General features: G+C 39.6%; 2 protein-coding genes across 5 annotated transcripts in view; both read right to left on the bottom strand.

Annotated features, from left to right (window-relative positions):
- Positions 1 to 5,048, bottom strand: part of KIF27 (kinesin family member 27) — a 62,508-nt gene extending 57,460 nt beyond the window's left edge. For all 4 annotated transcript variants that reach the window (XM_081151689.1, XM_081151692.1, XM_081151691.1 and 1 more), the window contains exons 1-2: positions 4,666 to 5,048; positions 5 to 205 (exon numbers count right to left, since the gene is read on the bottom strand). In XM_081151689.1, the coding sequence (XP_081007815.1) occupies positions 5 to 205; positions 4,666 to 4,963 (499 nt within the window). In that variant the 5' untranslated portion in view covers positions 4,964 to 5,048. The remainder of the gene's footprint in view (positions 1 to 4; positions 206 to 4,665) is intronic.
- A 10,457-nt stretch (positions 5,049 to 15,505) lies between these two features.
- On the bottom strand, positions 15,506 to 25,603 carry QNG1 (Q-nucleotide N-glycosylase 1). Its single transcript, XM_081152040.1, has 4 exons — positions 24,760 to 25,603; positions 23,913 to 24,172; positions 20,160 to 20,355; positions 15,506 to 16,375 (listed from the first exon to the last, which is right to left on the bottom strand). The coding sequence occupies exons 1-4, from the start codon at positions 25,094 to 25,096 to the stop codon at positions 16,143 to 16,145; spliced, it is 1,026 nt and encodes a 341-aa protein (XP_081008166.1). The 5' UTR covers positions 25,097 to 25,603; the 3' UTR covers positions 15,506 to 16,142.
- Positions 25,604 to 26,463: the final 860 nt, after the last annotated feature.

The raw sequence follows: 26,463 nt of genomic DNA, 5'->3' as shown, positions 1-26,463 counted from the left end.
TTACCTGTGTTTCCTTTTTCATCTTCTCGGATATGAAGATCCTTCATAGATGTCTCCAATTCTAGAAGATCTCTTAGGTCTTCCTTATATACTTCTATATAAGACACTTTCAATTTAAAGTCAGTGCTAGGATTTTCAGAGATGTTTTGAAATATTTCTTGGATAGCTCGAGGAATGATACCCTTTTGACCCTCCACAACTGAAGCTGAAAATTTAGAAAAAGAAAGCACATCTGAAACTTAAAATAAGAAAAACTACAACATAAAATTGACAATATTTTCTTACAATTCTCTGTATTATTAATCTTTTAAACCAAAACTACAAAATTCATAGTTAAAAGTTTTCGCATGCATGCCCTATTCAAAATTCACTCATGCATTCATTCAACAAATACTGATTTAGTACCTTCTACGTGCCAGGAATTAGTCTAGGACCCTGAGAACCATTAGTGAACAAAACAGAAGAAAAAAATCCCTGCCTTTGTGGGACTGTACTGAGGAAAAACAGACAACAGCAAAAAGGAGTAACTGATAAGTGAATTAAATGGTATATTAAAACTGATAGGTATGATTTAAAAAAACAAACAGGGTAGGGTAAGGGGGAATAGAAGTGTGAGTGCATTTAGGTGGGAGGTGTTTGCAACTTTAAGTAGGAAAGTCATGATGGGCATCATTGAGGTGACATTTGAGCAAAGACTTGAGGTGGTGGAGGAACCATGTGGGTATTTGCGGAAAGAGTGACCCAGGCAGCGAGAACAGCCAATACAAAGACGCTAAACTGGTATGTGATCCATAAACAAGGCGGCCGGTGTGGTTGAAGCAGAGAGAGCAAGGGGAGAGTGACAGGGGATGAGGTGAGAGAGGGAACAGAAGCCAGAACATACAAGTCCGTGTAGACCACAGTAGACTCTGGGTTTTATTTTGTGTGAGAAGAGAGCATTGGACGGTGATGGTCACAAAACACTGTGAATTTACGGTCAGAGAACTATATTCTCAAAATGGTTAAAATAGTAAATTTTAACATGGCAGGTGTGGCTCAATGGATTGTCATCCCATGCACCAAGAGGTCACTGGTTCAATTCCTGGTCAGGGCACATGCCCAGGTTTCAGGCTTGATCCCCAGTAGGGGGCATGCAGGAGGCAGCCGATCAATGTTTCTCTCATCGATATGTCTCTCTCCCTCTCCCTTCCTTTCTCTCTAAAATCAATAAAACCATATTTTTTTAAAATAGTAAATTTTATGTTATATATATTTACCACAAATTTTTAAATAGTAACAAAAAAACGTACAAGATAAAATTTAAAGTAAATGAAAGAATAAATTGGGACTTAAGGTTAAATAAGTTTCTATAGGCCAATTTAGAAACAAACCTGCCTACCATTTTCAGCACTGTTTCATGGAAAACATATTACAAGCTACAAAATACTGACTTACAAATGAACCTTAAAACCAATTTGTTTCCAAGTTGAAGTTTACCAATGTTTAGATTTTTGGCAACAGTCATCCTGAAAATCTGAACCTCTATTAAGTTGAACTGCCATTCACCTAATTTAAGATGCAATACTGCCATCGTGTGGCAAGTAGAGGGAGCTGTAGGTTTTCCAATACAAGGGGGAAAGTGAACATTCCTTTTTGACAGCTTCCAGGAACAAGCCAATAGCAGTATCTATAAACTACAGTATATATAAGCATTCCGGATTAGCCAGTAGATACAGCTGATCATTCTCCACTTCAAAAGGTAACAAAAAAGCACAAAAATTCAAAAGACTTATCAAAAAGCTCAATTTCAGGTAATATTTATAATAAACCTTCAGTAAGTATTTTGGTAACCTACAAACCACATTTCAATGTCAGGCCAATATTCCTGAAATAAACTATTTCAGAGAGATAATTTATAAAGTTTTATACCTCAATAGTCATCATTAGCCATTTATTATATGCTATTTAAAGAGTACAAAAATAAAAGTTTTTAGAGATTAGACCTGGTAAAAGTCAGTACATCCAAGGTTCTGAAAAGTTGGAAAATGAGTATTAGTTTAAATAAGTATCATATTCAAAACTAAGAAATTTTCATTCTGCCATAGTGCCTAGCATGGTACCATAGACACTGCAAATGCTCAACAAATTATTTATTGGGGGGGAAAAAAACAACATTATTTTCATGGCCAATAAACAAACAGGAGACAATTGAAAATGCTCACTGTTTCACTAATACACCAAGAAGTGTAACTTTGAACATCATAGTACAATTTTTCACTTACCAGATGGTAAAAAAAAAAAAAAATACTTTGGATTTATAATACCCAGTAAGTGAGAAGGCCATGAACAAACGGCTTTCATATATTGGTGGTGGGAATATGTAAAACTGGTGCAGGCCTTTTTGGAGGGTGATCTGTCAGTATCTATCAACATTTAAAATGTACATACCCTTTGATTCACCAAATCCACTTCTAGGAATCTATTCTATAGAAATACGAATACATGGATGCAAAGTGATATGTACAAAGGTATGTACTGCAACTTCTTTCATAAGTAAAAATCAGAAACCTAAATGTCCATTAATACTGGAATGGATGAACCATGACCCATTCAAACTATAAAATATTTAAATTATACAACCAAAAAAACGAGGTGAAATTCTATGCCCCAAATGGGAAGAAATAAAATGATATTTATATTGTTAAATGCAAAAGGAAAGTTACAGAAGTACAGGTATGCTCTTTCTTTAAACAAACAAAACAAAAAAGGAACAAAAGCAACATGTATTTGTAATGTGCCTAGAAAAATGTCTACAGGGCTCTAGGATGGTATACACCAAACTGTTATTTCCTGGAAATGAAATGAGCTTTCATTTGGTTAATTTTTTAAGCATCACTTGTCAATTGTTTTTACAATGAACATTAATGTATTTGAAACAAGAAAAACAAACACCATCTAAAATTTCTAACGGTGGTCTATTTCTTCTGGTAAAGAGTACCTTAGAGCAGTTAAAAGTATTTTAGGACAATAGATAACTTCTTTCCTTAAAGAATTAAAATTACACTCGTGGTGTTTTAATAAAAAACAGTATAGCTATAACTGTCACCAAAATCTGAACATTTTATACTACTATTAATATAAAGCACATACTAAGTCTTTAGGGTCATAAAACATTGGCCAATCAAAAAAGCAAAAAACAAATAAACAAAAATAAAAAACCTACAATCTTCAAGAAAAGCTACAATAGTAGAAAACCTAAAATTTATTTCATTGTGAGACCCTAAAATAATCTAGTTTTTCAAATCTCCTAATCCTGTATAACAGTGATTCTAAAAAATTAGGGAGGGTAGTGGCATTTGACACTTAAGGCTCCTCCATTTGATCTTTGAAATGAGGGCTTCCTCAAATCACACAACCACCCTCCAACCCCCACCACATCCCTGCACTTAATAAGATGTTTCTGAAAGCCACATAGTCTATATTTGAGAGGTATGAAAGTAGAAAAAATATTGAAAGCCATTACACATATAGCAAAAACTAATAACTTTAAACAATGATGTATATGCACAACATTCAAAAGATGGCTTTTAGTATAAAAATGCCAATACAATAAACAATCTCAATTGAGGACTTGGCTTTCAATTCCAGCTCTATCACTAACTCAGTAAGCCCTTCAGAGTTCTACGGCTGGAGCTCCTCACTTATAAATGAAGAAAAATGATTTTCAAGGTTCCTTCCAGCTCTAAAGGAAATCTTATGATACTACATTTTCCCAACTATTACAAGCAGGAGAAATTATATCCTAAAGTATTCAGTATTTAAAATAGAAATCTGTGTGTGTGTGTGTGTGTGTGTGTGTGTATGAACTGATGAATGTGTTAACTAGAAGGGAAGAATCCCTTCACAATGTACACATATATCAAATCATCACAATGTACACTTAAAATATCTTACAATGCTGTCAACTATACCTCCAAAAAACTGTAAAAATTGAAATCTGACTAGAAAATGGAAAAGAAAAAAAAAAGGACACTTTAAACTCCAAAGCAAATTTATCTTATTTTCCTCCAAGTCCTGGTTACATGTCTCTAATATTTACAAGCAGACTATTAAAAGATGCAAAAAAAAAGAGAAAGGGATGCAAATTAAGGGGTGAGGGGGGGAAATGGGTGAAGGTGGTCAAAACCCACAACTTCCCAATATAAGATAAATAAGTCCTGGCATATAACGTACAGCATGGTGACTGTAATTAACAATACTGTATTGTATATTTAAAAGTTGCTAAGAGTTCTCATCACAAGAAAAAAATCTGGAACTGTGAGCAGTGACATGTTAACTGAACTGTGGTAATCATTTTGCAATATAAACATATAGCACATCGTTATTTATATTGTATACCTTGGACTAATATGATATCAATTTATCTCAATAAAACTGGAAAAATGTCAAAGGGCTGAACACTGAACATTGTCTTAAACTTCTTTCCTCAAACATAATTGTAAATTAAACTGTTTAATGAAACTTCAATATGTAAAAACAAATGCATCAAAGACGACGTATAAGCACATCTGATTATCCTAGCCATTATTTCATTCAGTCAATATGCTGAGCACCTAACATGCATCAGGTACTGTCATGTTTTAGCTTCTTTCAAGTGTTTCAAAAGTCAGAGTAGGAGAATCTTACCAACATGGCCTCCTCCAATGGTATATGTCTTCCCAGATCCAGTTTGTCCATAGGCAAAAACAGTTACATTATAGCCTTCAATGAGTGACGACACTAGTGGCTTTATGCACGTATTATAAATTTCATCTTGAGTGGAATTTTTGCCAAAAACAAAATCAAAAGTAAAGACTCTATCTCTCCCAATGATAATTTGCTGGGTGTTTGGAATAACTCTCACACAAACTTGATGATTATGAAGAACTTCTTTATACAGCAGAGGTCTAATTCTTACAGCAACTTTTACTGGTATTTCTTCCATGGCAGCTTAGATTTTGCTAAATAGATTTTCTACTTAATATTCAGTGTCTAGTGTGAGAACCATCCATTTTACATAGATCTGGACTCCTGTGTACCAAGATAAAAACAAAATTTAATTATTGATGACTCTATCCTAATAAACAAATCATTGTCTAAAGCAAAGTCAATCAGAGCAGGTTTTGTTCCAACACAAGATAGTTACAAAGAGCAGACCTGTCTTATAAAAGTACATCTATAATTTATAACTGAAATAATATGATGTCTGGATTTACTGTAAAATAATCTAGGGGGTGGAGGCCATGAGATGGTAAATGATAAAACTAAATGATAAGCACATGGGATTCTACTGTGCCCTTCTTTCTATAATGATAATGTTTCCCTGCTCATTAATCTAAGTATTGAGTAATTGGGGAGTTAGAAAATTAAGACAAGGAAATAACTGGGTAATTGTACACACGTGTTAAAAGCAAATCCTTGTACTAGATTTTATAGCTAAATATTGAAAAATAAAATCTCCTCTTTGCCACATTATAGATAAATCCAGAAAATAATTTTAAGGATTTCCATAAGTCAATATAAATTTAAGTCATTTTTATTTAAAAATAAACAAAACTAACAGAAAAGCTTTTTCTACTGCTAAATTATGTTATACTTATTTCTGAAAATCTCTAGTAGAATTAATACATTAAAAATTAAATTGGTAGTTACACTTACAATGAACCACCTGAAAAACAAATTAAGAAAATTCCATTTACATTAGCATCAAAAGAATAAAATACTTAGGAATAAATTTTTTAAAAGATGTGTAAAACTGATACTTTGAAAACTACAAAATATTGTCGAAAGAAAAGAAAGATCTAACTAAATGGAAAAACACCTCATGTCCATGGACTGGAAGATGACATTGTTAAGACGGCAATACTTTCCAAACTGATCTAAAGATTCAACACAAATCCTATCAGAATCCCAGCTGACTTCTTTGTAGAAAGTGACAAGCTGATCCTAAATTTCATATGGAAATTCAAGGGACACAGAATAGCAAAAACAATAGTGAAAAAGAACAAAATTAGAGGACACACTTTCCCAGTTTTAAAACCAAGCAACAGTGTGGTACGGGCATAAGCCAGAACTAAATATGACTGGAAAAGAATTGAGAATCCAGATATAAACCATCACATTTATAGGCAATTAATTTTCAACAAGCATGCCAAGACAGTTCAATGGGGAAAAATAGTCTTTTCAACAAATGCTCATGGGACAACTGGATATCTACCCTCATAAGGATGAAATTGGACTCCTACCTCAAATATACAAAAGTTAATTCAAAATGGTTCATATACCTAAATGTAAGGGTTGAAACTATAAAATTCTTTTTTTTTTTAATATATTTTATTGATTTCAGAGAGAGAGAGGGAGAGGGAGAGAGAGAGAGAAACATCAATGATGAAAGAGAGTCATTGATCAGCTGCCTCCTGCACGCCCCCTACTGGGGACAGAGCCAGAAACCTGGGCATGTGCCCTGACTGGGAATCGAACCTCGATCGCCTGGATCCTAGGTTGACGCTCAACCACTGAACCACGCCAGGCCAGGCAAGAAGGCAAATCTTGAACAATATCAAGTAACCTAGTAGACTAATGAATTAAAACAACATTTTCAGCACTACTTGCTATGGAAATGTTAATTAAGACATACTTAATATTCACTAGGCTTTAAAAATCTCTGCAGCAGTACTATGCATTTATAATTCTGTGAGTGGTAGTCTGAAAAGGATCACAATAACAAAACACATTTACATCACTCTACTAAGAGTCCACTGAGAGTACAAACATATCAGCTCCCTTGGGCTGTAAAATCCCAAAACAGTGTCAGCAATCTATTTTTAATGGCCAAAGAGATGCATCTAACCTTGTCAGTTTTATTCATTCTACTAAAATCCAGCACTGAAAAAATAAATACTCATATGTATGGTAAATCTTTTCTTGGATCCTAAAGGACTCTACAATCATCTGGTACTGGAAACTTTATCAAAGAAATTGCAGAGATGCTGTGCTAAATTGGTTCTTCCAAATGTCTTTAATCACGTTAGAAGTTTCATCATACAGATTAGGGGGATTTTATACCATCACATTAAAACAAGTCATGGTCTGTGTTAAGCCAAGTCTAACTACTTCCAACAAAATTGCTATTAAAAAGTGCTAAGTATAAGTGGGATATTTTTATTTTCTTTGTTTTTTTCCCCCCATCAACATATATTTCTAATGGATACATTTCTTTCATAAGACAGCCATTAAAGCAAACTAAGTGGTGGCATATTTTAAAGTGATGCAAGCCAAACACATATACATACAAAGAAAATCTGATTTTAGACATGGACAACCACAGGCTGATGCAAGAAAGTACTTGTTTCTTAGTCTGTTAAAGGGAGTAGGTTTAGACAAAGTGAAAATCAAGTATTTCTTTCTCAAAACAAATGTGTACAAAGACTCAGGGGGAGGTCAACAGAGAAAAGCAGCCTTGAGTCACTGCAGAATCAGCAGGAACATGGCTGAACACGGTCACCAGCTCTAATCAGTGTGCCCAAATGTCAGCCTCTTGGCTGGCTGGTATAGTCTTACTGTTTTATTTCTTGTAATAGCATACTTGTGTTTCACACAGGATATTGATTTAAATCAATGATGAGGAAGTTCTAACTTGTTACAAAGTTCTCTCTTCTTTTCAAACAGTTTTTGTTTTGTTACTTTTGTCATTAGTTCTTTCCTTTTCTGCATTTCCCCCTTTAAGAAACATGATCCATAGGAGAAACCAATGAGATTTTCAAGCTTTCTACTGCCTTCCAAAACCTGTATAATACTTAAACTTTGCACTGTTTCCAAAATTTCTTCTGACTTCTCAACTCTAGATAGCAACACTTTAATATTTTTCAAAGTGGTTAGAGATGTAAATGCTCCTCCTCCGTTTTTTCATTCCTTTACAAAGACAATACATATTATTAAACCATCCTGTCTTTTGGAGTTTCACTTCTCATTCCCACTGAGCAGCAGGAGAGAGGACTGTAGACCTAAGAAATGTGCAAACCTGTAGAGAATTTTTATGAGTGTCTTTGAACCAAACGTGCCACACGTCGGGAATCAAGATCTCAAAAGCTCCATTTTCTTGGTTTTTATAGGAATTTGGCTACAAAGTCAAGGACCCATAAACACAAGGCTTGCAAAAAGTTAATATATAAGAACTTGTTTAAAAACCCACAGCACTTACACTTCTTCAGATTCTGATTACAGTCATCAGAAGTGTATGCATTATGGCATCATTAAATGTAAAGAAAGGTGAAATCTGGCTGGTAATATTTAGGCATACTCAATACCAGTTTGAAATCTGGGCAAAGGCCAGAGAAATATTTGATCACTGGTGCCATGTCATTCATCAGAAGTAAGTGTTTTTAAATACTGTTGCCATCCTGTGCCCTTGGTTTTTCAGAAGTAGTGGTTGTCTAAAAACTGTGGTTTGTTAGTCTGTTCTTAAGAAACTTTCCAGCAAATGGATAATAAATTGCATACAGGCTCCCAAATACAGAAAGAACTAGATGGAGAAGAAGAGGGGAAATCATCAAAGATTTAAAAAACTTGAAGAGGGCGGTGTTACTTGAAAGGCGTTTTAAAGAAAGAATTCGGGCACCCTTTCTTTATCAGTTATCAACTACCTCGGAGGGAGGGGGCTATCGGATTCCACAGCACTTAGAATACACCAAGTTTCAACATCCGCGACGGTGAAAAGGCGGCCGGCGACAAACCACACCCCCAAGGCCGGGGGCCTCCACTCCTCCCAGATCCCGCCGCTGGAAGGACGAACGCGAGGAACACACTGGGCTCCGACTCGGTGCAGCTGGGTCCCGCGCTCCCATAGACCCCTCTGCCCCTCTTCAGGGGGATCCAACTTCCTCCGGCGGCCCGCGGGGGGCCCAGCACCCCTCGGGCCCCGTCACCAGCCTCAGCAGTGCCACAAACGCCCCCCCCCCCCGCGAGTCCACCAGCGGCGGCCCCGAGCGCGACCCCCCGCCGGCGCCACCTCCTCCCAACGGCGGGCCTGGGCCGTGGCAGGCGAGCAGACCCCAGGGCGCCGCACCGCACCCGCCCGCCTCGCACCGACCGGCGAGAGAAAGCCCGGGTCTCCGACGGCGAGCGCAGCGTACAACTCCTCGGTTTCCTTCCACCGCGCCGCAGCCGCCGCCGTCCGCGCCTTTTGTTGTCACGGCTTCTCCCGGCAACCGGCGGAGCCCGACGCCGACGCGCCCCCTCCCGGCCGGGCGTCACGCCGCGCGCCGGACCCCGCCCCCGCCCGCCCGCCCGCCCGCCAAGCCCCGCCCCCAGTCAAGCCCCGCCCCCGCCCCTCCCTGCCTTACTGTTTGGGGCACTGGAGGCCTACCGCCCCCTCTCAGGCTGCTGAGCCAAATGAACTCTCCACGGATTTGTAAAATGAAAGTGAGAAAGATTCACATTGCGTTTCAATATTTTTAGCGACCAAGTCAGTTAATTTTTATTGAAGTAAACATAAAATGAACCTTTTTAAAGTGTGCTATTTGGTGGCATTTTAGACATTCACAACGTTTTGGAACTATCACCTGTCTGATTACAACACATTTTCACCACCCCAAAAGAAAATTCCCCGCGCCAGTTAGCAGCCGATCCCATTCCCCTCGCTCTTAATTCACTAATAGGGCTGTGTACTTTCTATTGCAGCACACCAGCAGGCACATAATGTCTGCATATCCTACTTTTAGTGATGTTAAGATTAGTAGTGAGTTTGGGTGCTTTCAGCCTAATTCGTCCATTAAAAAAGTTCCCCATCAACATTTTACCTAATGGTTTTAACAGCCGTTGGTGGTGATGTTCCAGATCTATCATTTCATTAGGGATACCAAAATGGTAATTTTATTTTATTTCCTTATTTATCTTTATTGTTGAAAGAATTAAAGATGTCTCTTCTTTTTCCCCATTGATCCCCTCCACCCTGGACCGATTCCCCTCCCCACCCCCAGGCCTTCACCACACTATTGTCTGTGTCCATGAGTTATGCATTTATGCATATAAATTCTTTGGTTAATCTCTCCCCACCCACTCCCCCACGCCGGCCTTCCCTCTGAGATTCATCAACCTGTTCCATGATTTTATGTCACTGGATCTATTCTGTTCATCAGTTTATTTTGTTCTTTAGATTCCACATATAAATGAGATCATGTGATATTTGTCTTTCTCTGCCTGGCTTATTTCACTAAGCATAATATTCCCCAGGTCCATCCATGCTGTCCCAAAGGGTAAGAGATCCTTCTTCTTTATAGCTGCATAGTATTCCATGGTAAATGTCCCACAGCTTTTTTATCCACTCATCTACCGATGGGCACTTGGGCTGTTTCCGTATCTTAGCTATTGTAAGTTGCTCTGCTATGAACATAGGGGTGCGTAAGTTCTTTCTTATAAGTGTTTCAGGTTTCTTAGGATATATTCCTAGAAGTGGGATCACTGGCTCAAAAGGCAGTTCCAAAATGGTAATTTTCTAGTTTTAATATTCCGTTTTGCATTTACTAGCTGAAGTTATTCTATAGAGAAGAGTTTTCCCTCCATCAGATTATCCAGAACCAATGCAGTGAGCATATAGTAATTCCCTCAGGGAAGCCCAGACCCTTGGTTCTTGACTCTGGATATTTTACACTGTGGAGAACTCACAATTACAATTCTGGACTTCCTTACTTTGAAAATCATTACCTCCCATGGTTTGGGAGCAAATAAAATAAATGAGCAAATAAAAATGTTGCTTAGGCCATGGCAGCCTACTTTGTCTCCAACCAAAGAAAGAGCACCAGAAAGGGTTGATGGTGACAATGATGAACTTCATCTGAGCTCTATACTTTCAGAAAACAGTGACATTGCCCAGCGGTGTTGCTTAGTGGTTGGTCAATGATTCATGAACCAAGAGGTCACCAGTTTGATTCCAGTTAGGGCACATGTCTGTGTTGCAGGCTCAATCCCCAGTAGGGGTTGTGCAGGAAGCAGGGGATGGATGTTTCTATCTCTCTGTCCCTCCCCCTTCCTCTCTCTCTAAAATCAATAAAAACATATTTTTAAAAAAGACAACAGTGCCCAGATGGTGTGGTTTAGGGATTGGGCATCGACCTAGACCTATGAACCAGTAGGTCACTGTTTGATTTCGGATCAGGGCACATGCCCAAGGTTGCGGGCTCCATCCCCAGTAGGGGGCGTGCAAGAGACAGACGATCCCTGGCTCGCTCTCATTGTTGGTGTTTCTTTTTCTTTTTTTCTTTTTTTAATATATCTTTATTGATTTCAGAGAGAGGAAAGGAGAGGGAGAGAAAGAGATAGAAACATCAATGATGATAGAGTCATTGATCAAGCCCACAAACCTGGGCATGTGCCCTGACCGGGAATCGAACCCCGATCACCTGGACCCTAGGTCGATACTCAACCGCTGAGCCACGCCCGGCAGGGCATCATTGTTGGTGTTTCTATCTCTCTCTCCTTCTCCCTTCCTCTCTCTGAAATCAATAAAAAAATATTTTTTTAAAAAGAAAAAAAAACAGTGACATTAAGAAATCCCCTCAACCTTTTATGTTCTGGGAATAGATTTACCTTAAAAGACCACCTTTCTCTATGTGACTTAGGTAAGACTAACTATTGAGTCCTCATGTCTCCCTTGTTTACCTTTGATAAGGCCAAACACACACCTTTCTCCTTTTGCCTCACCTTGCTGACAAGGCCAGACACAGACTCTCCAATTATTCATTCTTTGTCTCATGAATGATTAGCTGAAAGTATAACTGTTGGCCTGAAACTAACTAGACACAGAGATAAACATTTCCTGTGCAGTGAACTGACTGAGACTTCTCCCGATTAAAAACAACCTCACCTGTAAATCCCCCAACCTGTCACTTGTCTACTCCTTCCTATAAAGGACCTGGGCGACACCACCCTGACCACAGATTTTAACTTTGGATTTGGGGTGCTCTTCATATTACAATAGACTGAACAAGATCACTTTCCTTACTTGTTCAGGTTTTGCTTTTGACAATAGCATCCACCAAAAGGCCGAGAATCAAAAACCGAAGTTAAAAAAGAAAGAAAGGAAAAAGTGATTAAAGCCCACTAAGAGAGAGACGGTTCACATCGCCTTCACAAGGAAAAGGAAGACGTAGTTGCCTCAAAGTTGACTCCTAGGCCTTATACTGCGGCTCATTTAACTTATCCCTCCACACCCGATTATTAAACCAGTACCCATTCAGCTTCATGGGAGGGACACAGTGAAGGAGCTCCAAATAAGATTTCTGAATTGAATTAAATGAAATGTATTAATTTCTTTAGTGCTAATCAGGGGGGAAGTTAAAGGTTGAGAAAAAAACAGAAGCAGCCCCTTGACAAAAGCTGGCCTGGCACTCACAACTATCCCATGTTAGAATCCTGTTGAACATAATTTCACAGAATACCAACATCAGACGAGGTCACCATGCTAAAGTGAGACAAAACAAGGCCACTCGATAATTTTATCTAAGCACAACCAAAACAAAGCCACTGTGCCACACACGCAGTACCAAACATCCTTCTATCTTGGCTAAAATGCATGACTGCTGCTTCTTACCACTTTCAGCTTTTTCCTTGTGCTAGCCTGTCCTCTTTATAGATAAGATTTATTGAGCTAGCCAATGGTAGAATTGCCGTTTTCTGACAGCATCTAATCTAGAGTGAACCCTGCTTCCTTAGGCCCTTCTCCAAATCATGCTCTTACTGAGAGGCCCCATGCTGCAACAAGTGTACCTTGGTTGGAGGGCATTGACATGGTACTGTGGCTAAATTACTTGAGTTTGTAGAGGGAGGCAAATGATCGGATAAACAAAAGCAAAAGCGGTTGAAATTGAGTCACCAAGAAATTAGAACTGATGTTTAATCTCTGCTAGAACTGGTTTATCGATAGTAATCAAAAGACCTCTCTGAATGGAGGGCTGTGAGCAGGGGGCCCCAGGAGATGAGCACATTTTCATTAATTGTTTTTAGGAGGGTATGCGGAATGAATCAACACAACTGAAACAACTCTGCAGATCCTATTTCTCCATTCTCACCTTCCAGAACTTCAGGAGCTGGCTCCATGTTCATTATGTTCCCAGACTACCCTGAAACCCACCAAGGAGAAGTTATCCATGCACACGGCCCCTAAAACCAAGACTATTAGAATTAGAACATTACCATTTTGTAATCACTAATGAAATAACAGATCTGGAAAATGATCATCAATGGCTATTAGAACCATTAGGGTGAAATGTTATTTAATTTAAATTCTTAGTCCATATCAGGTATGAAAATTTCAAAATCATTGCTTGGTGATGAAAACTTACTGTTTCCCAATATCCATTCATATTCCTTACATAGTTTAGCTGGAACCCAACACCCAAAATTGAGACTACTTTCCTGGCCTCCCTGGCAGTTAGCTGTGGTCATAAGACTAAGCTGTGGTCAGTGAGATGAAAGCAAAAATGCATGTGGTAGCTGCTAGAGCCTTCCTGTCAACCCTTGCACTCTTCAAGTTCATCGCTTCTTCAATCTGCTGCCTAGATTAGAATGCAAACATCTTGGATCATGAGTCCAAGCTGTGCTTAGTGGCACAAGAGAAAAGATAGCTGGGTCTTGGACACCAAAGAGCACCAGACAGCCTTGCACTGCCTTGCCTGTCTTTTTTACACAGTGAAGAAGTGAACTGTGGGAAAGCTGGAAGCCCAAAGCTGGCTGAGCCTGGAGGAGGAAGGAGAGAGAGAAGAAAAAGAGGTGGGAGGAGGACAAGGGGAGGGGGGAAGAGGGAAAGGAGAGGAAGGGGGAGAAAAGGTACAGGGGTAGGCAGGAGAGCGTGAGGCGCAGGAAGAGCAACAGGAAGGGGAGGCTCCTGGGCCAAAACTTCTTGCTTCTGCTGGCCGGGACCTCCATGAAAGGCTGCAGTTGGTGGTGCACGGCAGGCTAATTAGCTCTCTCAGACGGTGAATAAAGAAAAATTAAAGTCATTAAAGGAAAAGGTGATGGGGGTGGGGATATCCAAAGGGAAGGGCTACACAGCACTGAGCCAAAGGGTACTGAGTCCATGATGGCAGCAAATATATGCTTGGGACAGTGAAACAAGGAAGGGCATAGAAGCAGCAATGGGAGAACCTAGGCTGGGCTGCTTTGGCTCACTGAGAATTCAGAGAGAGACGCGGGGGGGCCTTGGAGACAGGTTCAGGAGGTAAGCCCGGACGAGCTGCTGCTGCCCATTGCTCCCCTGGTTGAAGTCTCGTGGGGTTCCCTCGGAGGAGAGAAGGGGGAAGGAGATGCTGCTGGCATGCTCCCCTGGTGGGGATCATGAGCTTTGTCCTAAGAGTATTTATCTCTTTCTTGCAGGTGGAGTGTCTCAATAGAATATTCATCAGCTTTCCAGGTGTGCACTTTCAGGGTCATGGTCTCCACTGATTGGTCAGTGCCAGGGCAGGGGGTCATTAGTCAATGTAACTGGTCCTGAGGCAGCCACTGAGCCACTTGTCTGGTTCTGCTGCTTTTCTGAGCCTAGAGCTGAAATACAACTGAGGCCTAGATGTTATCTTTAGGGAAGAAACCCTCAAGGGGTCTAAACTGCATAACCAGCATATGCTGGGGGAGGATAGGTTACCCTGGGGACAAGGTTCTTGTTTTCCCAGTTTTGCCCCTTGCTAGGCATCCGGGGCTTTCTGCTCTGGTGTCTCTGTACCCAGCCCATCGTCCTTGCTCTGCTTATGTCTGCCTAACACTCGAGAGCAGGTTAATTTGGAAACTATTAGTTACGATACTTTCTACTGCAAATTACAGAAAAATAATTCAAAATGATGGCAATTTTAAGATAATATGTTTACTACCTCAGGCATGAAGTCCATAACTAGGATGGGCTCTGGATCCATACAATGGCTACTGCAGCTTTAGGTATCATATTTATACAAAATATTGAACAGAGGAAGAAGGACCTTGTCATATGTCTCTTTCTTGAAAGTCGGGAAACCTTTTCCCAGAAGCCTCCCTGCAGACTTCCCCTCCAGTGTCACTGGCCAGAACTAGATTTTACATCATTACTAAAGCAGTCACAGGCAGAGAATAGAATTATCATGATCATAAACCATTCATATTAACTCGGGACTACCTGTGGAACTATGACAGGATGACCTTACCCTGAGTCACATAGGGGAGGGCTAGATACAGGAACTACTACTTATGATGGTGCAAGTTGTTCAGTATACAACTCTGGGGGGGCCATTCATATTCAGTCATTGTCCTTTGTAAAGTTATTATAACAAGTTTCCAGCAGATGACAGTGAAGTGCTTGGGGAAAGGATACTTTTTTAAATCGCACAGTCACAGGGACCTGACAAGGTAGATAGCAAAAATCAAGATTATGTTAGAAGGAAGGTGTGGGTGAAAGTGATAAATGAGTGAGTGGTAGATAATGAGAGTTCTGAAACATAAACTAAATAATCAAATTCACTGTAAACCATTTAAATTTATATCTGGTAAATTCTATTTTAATGAAATAATCCATTCCTGGTTTAAGAAAAGTTTTTAAAATGTTTATTCAATTTCAATGTAGTTACATACCCTAAAGAAAAACAAAAAACTAGACAGACTGATATCGTAATTTGAAATCATTATGTATAAAACCCACTGTCATTACCAATAAAAAGTTGAAAAATCAAGATTGATTTTCTTATAAGAGCAGCAGCATTTATAGAGCAAAGACCCTACCCAACCCCCTCTCATATCCTATGACTAAAGGATACAGAAAATTACACCTTGAGAAAAGATACCAATTGCATAGATGAAATAGTCACTGAAGATTAATTATAAGACATGGTTAATTTTAAGAAATATGAGATTTAAAGCATTAAAGTTTCTTCACTATTTCTGTCATGTTCCACAAAAAGAGAAAATAGAGTCAAAACTAAACAAGCAGATAAAGAATAAATTTGGGAATACAGAGTGATACGTCAGGAGAAATTTTTTAAGTGAGACTGGGTAATCAGTGTTCTTGTTTCTGTAACCCCACCACCTTCTCTTTATATCAAGGTGAAATTGTATATATGATTATGTGATATAAAAATGCAAGCAGTTTTCTTTGGATCAGTTTACACTTTGGGTCAGTAATATATGCAACGTGTTCGATGAAATGGAATTCCTTTCATATCTTCCCTGTGATCACGGGCATAGTCCCATAAGTAATAATCCAGAAGAATGGAATTGATCTCTCCACTAGTTTTTTCACCCTTTTTTTCAATAAGCTCCAGAAGACAATCCCGGATCAGCTCAACACACCAAAGTGAGCATCCTCTGATTTCCACCTCTTGCCTACTTCCATATGAGAGCATTTCTCCTGCAAGGGGAAAAAAACAGAGCAAGAAGCACTAATAGTTAATGATATGAAATCTACTCAGATAAGTACCGTAGAACAAAACACAGTTTAAAACTGTAAATCTCAGACTTTATTTTTGGTAATTTAAATCATTTCTAAACTCAGGCATTAATTCATAATTGCTAGTTAAGTTCCATAAGGACAGGGACGATGTCTGGCTTGTTTGTCTCAATATTCCTAGAATCTAGGATGGCACCTTGCACATCCTAGCTCCCCAATAAATACTTACTAAAAGAATATAAGGTAATCATAAATTTAAAAACATGATATCAAGATTATAAATTGTTGAACAGAAAGGATTTAAAATTAGGTTTAATGCCAGTGGAAAAAATACTGCAAAATTTTAAGGACTCCTAGGGGAACAAATAAACAGCAACCCCATCCCCACTTGAGAACTGAATATTGTTTTGGAGACACCCTAGATGCATCAAGGACAACCTAGGAAATCAAAGTGGTTAACCTGAGCAAGGAAAACCATGATCATTCTTTGGATTCAGGATCCTTTAGTCAGCTCTGCCTGAATACAGAGCTGAGGCTCTCACAGGATCCACAGCCTCCAGGGTATATCTGATTCTACAGGGTGGGCACTGGCTGTGCTTTGCCACTACCACTAGAGCTGGGCTCATCAACTCAACTGCCTATAAGAGTCAGGCAGACAGAGTAAGTGAATGCAGCAGCCAGGTGTACACTGTGGTGAGCGAGAGAGGGTGTGCCGTTCTGTCTAAAGGTAGACCCAATGCTCCCATATTTCTCTACTTTTACAAGAGTCAGAAAATTTGATTTTCATATGAAATCTCCTGTCAAGTGTTGATAACTAATTAAAAATTGCTTAAAACACTGTTCAGGCCAAACAAAACACATATCCAGGCTATATTTGGCTTCTAGTCACCAATCTGTACTCTTGCACAGAGTTTCACAGTACCCAACAGGCCCTGTGATCCAGTGAAAAATGCCCTAGCCCAACTGGGTTCTACTCTGTAACCTGAGGTCTTAATTAATGTTACTGATGTCCCCTCTACCCATCTCTCCCAAGGGTTAGGCCCTGGTCACTGGGGCAGGTGGAAGAACAGATACTATCTGTGCCCTTCCATTTCCTTACTTTGCTCCAGGTGTCAGCAGACAGATCCATCCTTCCACTTCAGTTCTCCTGTTAATCAATTCCTCCAAACTTAATTATCAATGTGCCAGAATTCTCAATTCAACCACAACAGTGATCCTGGAGGATACCACCACCCAAGTAGAGCCATTAGATGAGATCACTATGAGATAATAAATGTCTTGTTTTAAGTCACTAAATTTTGGCATAACTTGTTACCCAGCAATAAATAACTGTAGGTTGTACTATGTCCTCCAAAAAGAGACATTCAAGTCCTAACTCCTGGTATCTGTGAATGTGATCTTATCTGTAAAGAGGGTCTTTGCAGATGTAATCATATTAAGATGAGTTCATACAGGATTAGGGCGGGGCTTAAATGCCATGACTGGTGCCCTCTAAGAAAAGGAGAGACTACAAAGAGAGAGGAGACACAAGAGTGATACAGCTACAAGGCAAGGAATGGAACGGATTGCTGGAAACCACCAAAAGCCAGATGGAGGTAAGGAAGGATTCTTCCCAAGAGCCTTCAGGGGGAGCGTGGCCCTGCCAACATACTGAATCAGACTTTAGCCTCCACAGCTATGAGAGAATACATTTCTGCTGTTTTAAACCAGGGTGGGGAGCGTCCGGCCTGCAGGCTGTATACGGCTGATGAAATCACTGGGCCTGGCCCTGCCAAGGCACCCACAGGTGGGACTCAAAATTCAATAAATCTAGGAGCTTTTTTCGTAGCGAATTTTTAAGTTGATAATTTTGTATAGCCCATGAATGATGTTATAAATATCCAAATGGTCCTTGGCAGAACAAAGGTTCCCAACCCCTGTTTTAAGCCATCCAGTTTGTGGTAATTTGTTACGTCAGCCTCATGAAACTAATATAGTTAACAGGTACAGCAACTTATAGTATGGAATGGGACATGGACTTTGAGAGAGAAAAAGTATGAAACCATTTGAGAGGACTGACAAACGTCAAGTCAGGGAAGGTAACATGGCCAACGTATTAGGCCTAAAGTAAGGATAGCAGAGTCTGCTTGTAGAAGCTGGACAAAAGGGAGGCAGTAACAGCTGCAGATGGAGCTTCTGGAGACGAAACAGATGGCAGGAGAAAATTCAGACAAGTGTTCAACTATGCTGGGTGAAACCCTTCTCACCAGTTTTTCTCACAGTAGCAGAGACAACTGGGTGCTATAAAAATTCAAGAGAAGGCCTGGCCAGTGTGGCTCAGTTGGTTGGGCGTCGCCCCATGGACCAGGAGGTCACTGGTACGATTCCTGGTCAGGGCACATGCCGGGGTTGCAGGCTCAACCCCCATTAAGGGGTGTGTAGGAGGCTGGTCAATGTTTCTCTCTCAATGTTTCTCTCTCTCTCCCTCTCCCTCTCTTTCTATAAATCAGTAAAAACATATTTAAAAAAAAATTAAGAGAAGTAGATGGACAAATCATGAAGAGTAAAGAAAACCTATGTGGAAGAGGTAGCACTGGAGCTAGGCCTTTGTTGATGTGCAGAGTTTAAACTGAAAAAAGGAAAATCTGGGTGAGGAAAACCGGGCAAGAAAGTGTTTAGACATAGGAATGAGCAGCATATACATTGTCTAAAAAAAAAGATCAGCTGAATATGTCTGTATGCAAAAGAAGCCCTTACCACTAACAGTTGTTTCCTTTTAAAGGTATCCAACAATTAATGACCTGGGACATGAGCATTGCGACATAAAACAGCTTGTTATTTTTCAAATAAGGAAACAGAGGGACAAAATGGATTGCCTAAGGCAGTATAAAAGCCTGGTAGAAGCAACCAAAGGAATAATGATACCTTTATATTCTGTATTATTCTTATTTTGGGTCATTGAAATCTATTTCACAAGAGAAAATTAGGCAATCATAACTACTTTCTTTTAAAAATAAAGAAAAAAGTAGCTGAAAATACTGCATGCAAAAGAGAAATTAACATTAAAACTATACAATTATTTTTCTGATACAAAGAAATGTTCAAAAAAAACCTAGTTTTCTCACAAACACAATTTATACTCATAAAATAAGGCGTCCACTCCTGAGAATCAATAATTGAATCCAATGGTAAATAAATAAACCTGGAAAAGTGAGTGACTAGAGCATTTGAGATCCTGCTTCCCGGCATGCCATCAGTTTGCCTCAAATAAACAAATAAACTCATAAAAATTCAAAAGAAAAAAAAGAAAAGGAAAGCTGAGTGACTTGTGAAGACAACACAGTGGCAGACCCAGGAGCCTCCAGACTCGAAATCCAGTACATATCACCTCTCAGGCGACCTTTTATTTCATGTCGTAGTGTGCTCTTCGGCTTAATTAACACCCTTCAAAAACTACACCTGATGAACTGTCTTAGTATTGAACACCTTCATGTAACATAAATTTAGATTTTATTTTATTTGATGTTCTGAAATTATGATGTCTAAATAGCACAATTTCCCACAATATCCATATTCCACAGTGTAAACAACAAAAAGCAATTTTCTCCATATTTTAATTGTCCCTGCATTTTTTCCCTTTACTTATGTTTTTAGCAACAAATAGTGCTTTTTTCTAAGGAAAGGAGAACTTTTGTGAAAGAAACTAGATAAAGATTCAACAATAATTCACAATATAACAAAGAATGCCGTAATTAAGCTGACAAACCTTTGAGGAGCTTCTCCAGTAGTTCTTTAGAGTATTTCAGGGCTCCTAGGTGAGCAAGAACCTGAGGTAATCTGTAGTCAGCAAACATGGTAATACTGGAGATGTCCTTAAAGCAGCCATCTCCCTTTCCCTCTAACACACTCCACGTATCTGCCACGAGGATTTGGGCCCGTTTGTAAAAAGAAATTCTTTTCCCCTGATGAATGAAGAAAATATAAATGTTATTTGGGTATCTCAAAGCTTTATGAAATGCTATTAAAAAAGAAAGACACGTTGAAAATATTTTTCAAGGGAAGAATAATCTTATTCTGTTGGTAAGAATTTAGAGACCTTTTACAGAAAAAAAAAGGGGGAGTGGTGTAATAAATATTAAATTATCTCTATCACTCCAAATTTACTTCCTACATTTTTGAAGGCACATAAAATGCAATTTATATAATCACGGTACTATTTAGTGTTCCTTGTCAATGGTATTACTTCATGTACATATTTCTGTGTCATAATCCTCCTAATTATTATTTCTAATAGCTAGATATTTCTTTAGAGAGTTTTTTAAATTTAAATATGTTTTTCTAATTGCAACATAATTCACATAAACTGTATAAAATACAGAATCTTAAGTATAAAGAAGAAAATAATCATCACTAAACTCACCTCTGAAGAAAATCACAACATTCATTTTTACCTGTTTCCTTTCAGATAATATGATTAACTTATTCACGGGTAAAGACATAATTGATCAACAGCCAGAATTTGTCTACCACTTTTGGAAATGGTCGAAGTCAATATTTAACAAAAATAAACTACCAATTATATTTATACATGAAAGAAAAACATTTAACCCAGCATTGTAAGATAGTGGGTTATAATTTAACTCAAAAATTCTCTACAAAACTACAAGTGTACATCAGCATAGACTACGGAAAAACACGGACAGATAATTAAAATCTACTTCTAGTCCTAATACCAATGGTAATAACCCCAAATCATCTTTTGTAACTGTTTGTCCGACAGGTAGAAATAATCAGTATTACTGGCTCCCAAAATATATCTTGACCACCTTTAAGAATGTTTTAATAAATAAATGATGTAAATAATAAAAAATAAGATGAAATTCTTCAAGGAAAAGCGCTATACAAAAATTCCTTTAGATGACAATATAGATTCCTTTATTTATTAAAAAAAAACAACTCCAGTGATACTGTGTCCTAATGAGATAACCTAATATTGCTTAAGCATAAGGTATACCTATTACAATCAATCCACACCCACTTTCACCAAGTAAATTAAATTTTCTAAGGCCAACATTAAGAAATTCAGTATCTTTTACAGGGCAAACACATTTGTTCATTTTTTGATAATGAGTAAATTCTGCAAATTAAATTGAATGCTGGTGGAAGAAATCACCATTAAGAAGTATCCCTGCATCATTTGGGAATAAGCTATATTCCCAAAGCTATCAAAATATGACAACCTGGCAATATATAACTTATATATGTTAACTAGGTTTCTTTTTTTTTAATCCTCACTTGAGGATATGCTTATTGATTTTTTTTCTTTTTGAGAGAAAGAAAGGGAGATAAAGGAAGACAGAGAAACATCGATTCGTTGCCTGTTGTACCAGGGATCAAACCTGCAACCTAGATATGTGCCCTGACTGGGAATTGAGCCCCAAACCTTTTTTGGTGTACAAGACCACACTCCAACTGACTGAGCCACCTGGCCAGGGCAGTAACTAGGTTTCTAATTCAAATCTAGGTTACTAAACAGCAAGACATAAAACTTAATTTATGAAATAAAACTGTGTACTTGTATCAAATACAATTATTGTATCATAATGTTTACTAGGATAGATAGAAAATATTACTCTTTAACAAGATTCATAGAGCAAACTGGAAAAATTAATCTATAGCCTAATGTAGTTTTTAAATATTTTCAGCAAAGCAAATCAAAAGCACTGTGCTGTAAATAAAATAGAAACTCAGCAAATGCTCACTAAATCAGTACTATAATCTACAAAAAAAAATTCACTCCTTTCTTCCACAAAAACTCAGGACAATTTTAAAGTAAACAAACAATATGGTTTCCTGAATTCATGTTAAATTTAATTTTAGCCTGTCTTCTACAACCATGTGGATTCTGGAATACATGGATTTAGCCACATGAACTTTTGCCCCACAGGATGGGGCAAAAGCAGGTTTACAGTTGTTTGTATGGAAAATAATACAACAAGGATAAACTCTGTGTTTTGTATATCCACAACTATAAACCTACTTTTGCCCACACTGTAGATTCAGACGGCTTGAAAGATGGGCCCAGGAACTGAATCCATAATTTCTTGAAAAACAAGGCTGAAATGATGTACTTTGAACACAAAGATAAATCTCAAAGTAACCTGTGCATTAGCAAAATGGTTAGTCAAAACAGAATGAAGTTTAACAGAAAGCTGACCTATGAATTCTTTTCCAGGAACTGCCTCTGCCCGATCTACACACCCCTGAAAGCCACACCTAAATGGTCACAATCCATGCCAGTTCAATCAGTCTTTGCCCAGTCCAGCTTTGGAACTGAGAAAGTCTCTCTCTTTCTCTCTCTGGTGCTGAAGCAGTAAGATGCAAAGTTCATGGACCTTATCTACTTCATGAAGAGAGATGGTTAATAGTAAGAGAAAAATGTAGTCTACAGAAGCTAATAGAAGAGACTGAATCCTGATGACATGGATCCCTTGATCCTGGATGTGCCTATTCTCAATACCATCCAAAAATTCTTTTTGATTAAGTTTTTTCTAGTTTTCTGTCACTTGCAATTAAAAGAATCTTTACATACATAATCAGGCCATCTCTCACTTTACAGCTAGCTATTGACTAAATGACCTAAGATAAACTAGTTAAACTTTCTTTTTTGACTGGTTCCTGCTGCAAAGGAGGCAATATGTCCCTTGTCCATAGGCCCCACAGAGCCATTCTGTGGATCAAGTGAGAGTATATGCGCAAACACCCTATAAATCATAAAGAGTGATTTAAGCAATATTACTGGTAATTTTAGTTGTTGAAATGTGACTACAAAAGGGTAGGTTTAACATTTAAATTTGATGTAAGTATTCATTAACTTAGGCAATAATTCAACAGATTCATATTATGTGATTCTGCTGAAGTTGCTTTCAATTCTTGTCAGTTAAAATACACAGTGAAAACAGATTCTAAAAATTTTACAAAAACAAAATCCAGGTGTACACTGGGAGGGTATACAAAATGCTTACCATTTTTAAAGTAAATCTCTTTAAAACATTTTGTACCATAAAGCAAATAATACTGTTATAGTACCCTGTGCAGGACAAGGAAAACATCCAGTATATATACATTAGTACTCTACAAAAAATACTTTTTATTAGAGAGAATTTAGTATACATCCTGATTTTCATCCAATGAAGTAAATTTTTTGAAGTATTAAAGGACCTCCTTATCCCTAAGTGACAACATCGTGTTCAGGGCCCAGTGTCTTATTTAGGTTTGAAACATATATAAAAGGACAAAAGAATTAAAGGGAATATACTACTGGTTGGAAATCATTAGAGAAGTAATGTCTTTGAAACACTACTTAATTTTGTTACTGTTTTTTGTCCACAGGAACAAACTTCAAAACTTAAGTTTTTATTCTCAAAAGGAGTTCTGGAAATAAAAGTGTGAACAATTAAAAGAGTTGGCAATGAAAAGACAATCAAGAATTCTAAAATGCTCAACAGAAGCAACTCACCTCAAACTCAGTCACATCTCTGTAAGAGGGAAAGTTTTCAACTACCAGATGCATTAACTTCTGTGCACTTTTTTCACTTTTTTTGACACAATTAAGGAAAGAGCCTTCAAACTTCTCAAGCAAAATTTTCCCAGTTTCATTGAGAATCCGATGCCTCTCCTCTATCAAAGGCATGGGAACGTCCGTGTCAGAACGGAGTATATGCCGAACCTGATCCAGGGTCACTGTGGCATAGTAGGAAGCACTAGTTATTGGTATCCCTTGAGAAAATGAGAAAACAAAGAGGAGCAATGTCATACTTCTATATTCACCAGACCTTTTCTTTTACAACACAGTTAATATAAAACTAAATGAGTGTTACAGGAATGAACTAAAAGTGGGTGAATAATAAAAAACCACAGCAAGCCCCTCATTTTCTATTTGTTCATCTGTACTTATGCATACATTTCTAACTGTAATATTACATCAGGTGTATTTTGACTGTGTAAAATGTGTTATACATCTGTCCCCTTTGTTCTTAAGATTTTATCAGGCTGGATTTTATACTTAGCTGTGATTATGATATTAGGATCAGTTCCCACTGACTAAGGATTTAATACAAGCCTCTCATACTTCTATTTTCAGCTGAGGAGCTGGCAATGGAGAACTTCAAGTTCGCCTTATTTTTTAAATACATCTTTGATTTCAGAGAGAGGAAGGGAGAGGGAGAGAGAGAGGTAGAGACATCAGTGATGAGAGTCATCACCGATCCGCTTAGCAGCCGGGGACCGGGCATGTGCTCCTTGGGACCGGGCCAATCCGCTCCTTGGGACACTCTAGTAAACTGAAACCTCGAAGGGGCACCAACCTTCATCCAGGGCTCTGTTGATGGCGGCGCACAGGGACCAGTACCCACTGTACGGTCTCCCTCTGTACCCCACCAGACATTTGCGCTCATCATGCTCCGACCAGAAGGAGAAGTTGAGTGTGTCTGCAACGAATACCCAGTTGACCGCCGCCTCGTCGGCCGCCTTGGGGTTCAGGTCGTGAAGGGCCTTCCAGCCTCCCAGGCTCAGCTCGGGTCCCGAGGCCTTGGCGAGCAGCAGCTCCGCAACCCTCCGCACGCCCCCGCCTTCAATGAACACATCTCGACTGTGCTCCGCAATGAACTTTGCGGACTCCCTGGGAGTCAGGAGCCCGTCCATCTCGCCCCTCTCTTTTGGGACTGGGGAAAGACAATTCTGCGGATGGACCGGCCAAACTCCGCCGTGCGACTCTCCGTGCCGACGCACCTTGGGGTCACTGCCCTAACTGGGTCCCGCCCCCTGCACACGCACGCACGCGCGCACGCACAGCGCGGCACGGAGACCTCAGCGGGATCCCGCTCCCCTCCCTACGCGCCCACACCGCTGAGCAACTACCGACACTGCGGCCTCGAGCGGCCCGCCGCAGCCGCAGGCACTTCCGGGAAAGTGGCCCCGCCCACTCTCTCCCGGGCGCGCGCCCCCGGCCCATTTCCGACTCCGCAGGTGGGGACACCGCCTGGATAGGCCTGGCGCGCGCCAGCCGGGAGTTGCCCACCCAAAGCCGTGCGGCTGCGCCATTTTGTCCGTGCTCCCGCCCTCCGGGCCGGGGGTGGAGGGGGGACTGCGGTGCGCTTCCGTGGCCGCAGTCGCGACGACTCCAGCCTGTGTACTGCGTTTCCTTCGCTTGGCTTCCGCTTCTCTCCCGGAGGGCGAAGTCTGGGCTGGACGCCCGGCATCCGGATCCTGGGGCCCAGACAAGCATTATGGCCTCCGGTCGAGGTGCGGAGGGCCGAGCCACCCCAAGACTGCGACACGGGTCGACGGCCTCCCTATCCCCGTCCCCGGGCAGGCCTCTTCATTCTTTTACTAAATTCCTGGCTCTTTTGGAGGCCGAGTAATCAATCAGTTGGAACTTTTGGAGAAATGGTTGAGGAAGCAAGTGTATTAAATTGTTAAGTTACCTGGAATTGTGCTTAAGTACTGAATCTTACTTAGTGTTGGCCGGGACAAAATGACCGTAATCCCGTTTTGCAAGAAGCTGAGTGGCTCCGTGGTTAGCCCCAATTCACGGCAAGGGCCTGATCCCCAAGCCAAGGGCACTTTCTGCATGCCAAGCTTATCAATTTGAACTGGTACTGCCAAGTAGTGACGTTATCAATGCTCCTGCTGAGGAGACAGCGGAAATAAGTATTACTGTACAGCCCCAAACTTTTTAAACAATAGGATGAGGAGAGAGGTATAGGAGTCAATTTAGTGATGATCCAAATTTGCCTAGTGATGAAAATTTAGTATAGAGGCATATTCTTTTTTCTCCTTCGGAGACAAATCTCCATGGATAACATAAAATGTTTACACCTTTGAAAATCAAGTATTTTAAAAAAATCCGTAGTCATCTCTAGTTATTGACAGTTAAGAATCTTGGAAATTTTAGATGATTTGGAACTTTTGACAACTGCCTCTAGAGAAGCAGAACATCCTCCATATGGTTTCTTCATTTTGGTAAGAGAAAGGAACTTAAAGGACTTCACTATGATTTACTTTGCCAG

The sequence above is a fragment of the Miniopterus schreibersii genome (assembly GCF_964146895.1).
Source record: "Miniopterus schreibersii genome assembly, chromosome: 11".
NCBI lineage: Eukaryota > Metazoa > Chordata > Mammalia > Chiroptera > Miniopteridae > Miniopterus > Miniopterus schreibersii.
This window is presented reverse-complemented; position numbering and strand designations above follow the sequence as displayed.

Excerpts from the sequence above, each read along its gene's own strand:
- QNG1 (XM_081152040.1), bottom strand. The coding sequence starts at position 25,096 with ATGGACGGGCTCCTGACTCCCAGGGAGTCCGCAAAGTTCATTGCGGAG. Across the intron at positions 24,173-24,759 it reads CAACAGAGCCCTGGATGAAG|GGATACCAATAACTAGTGCT; the intron begins GTTGGTGCCCCT and ends CATTTTCTCAAG. Across the intron at positions 20,356-23,912 it reads GAGATGTGACTGAGTTTGAG|GGGAAAAGAATTTCTTTTTA; the intron begins GTGAGTTGCTTC and ends TTCATTCATCAG.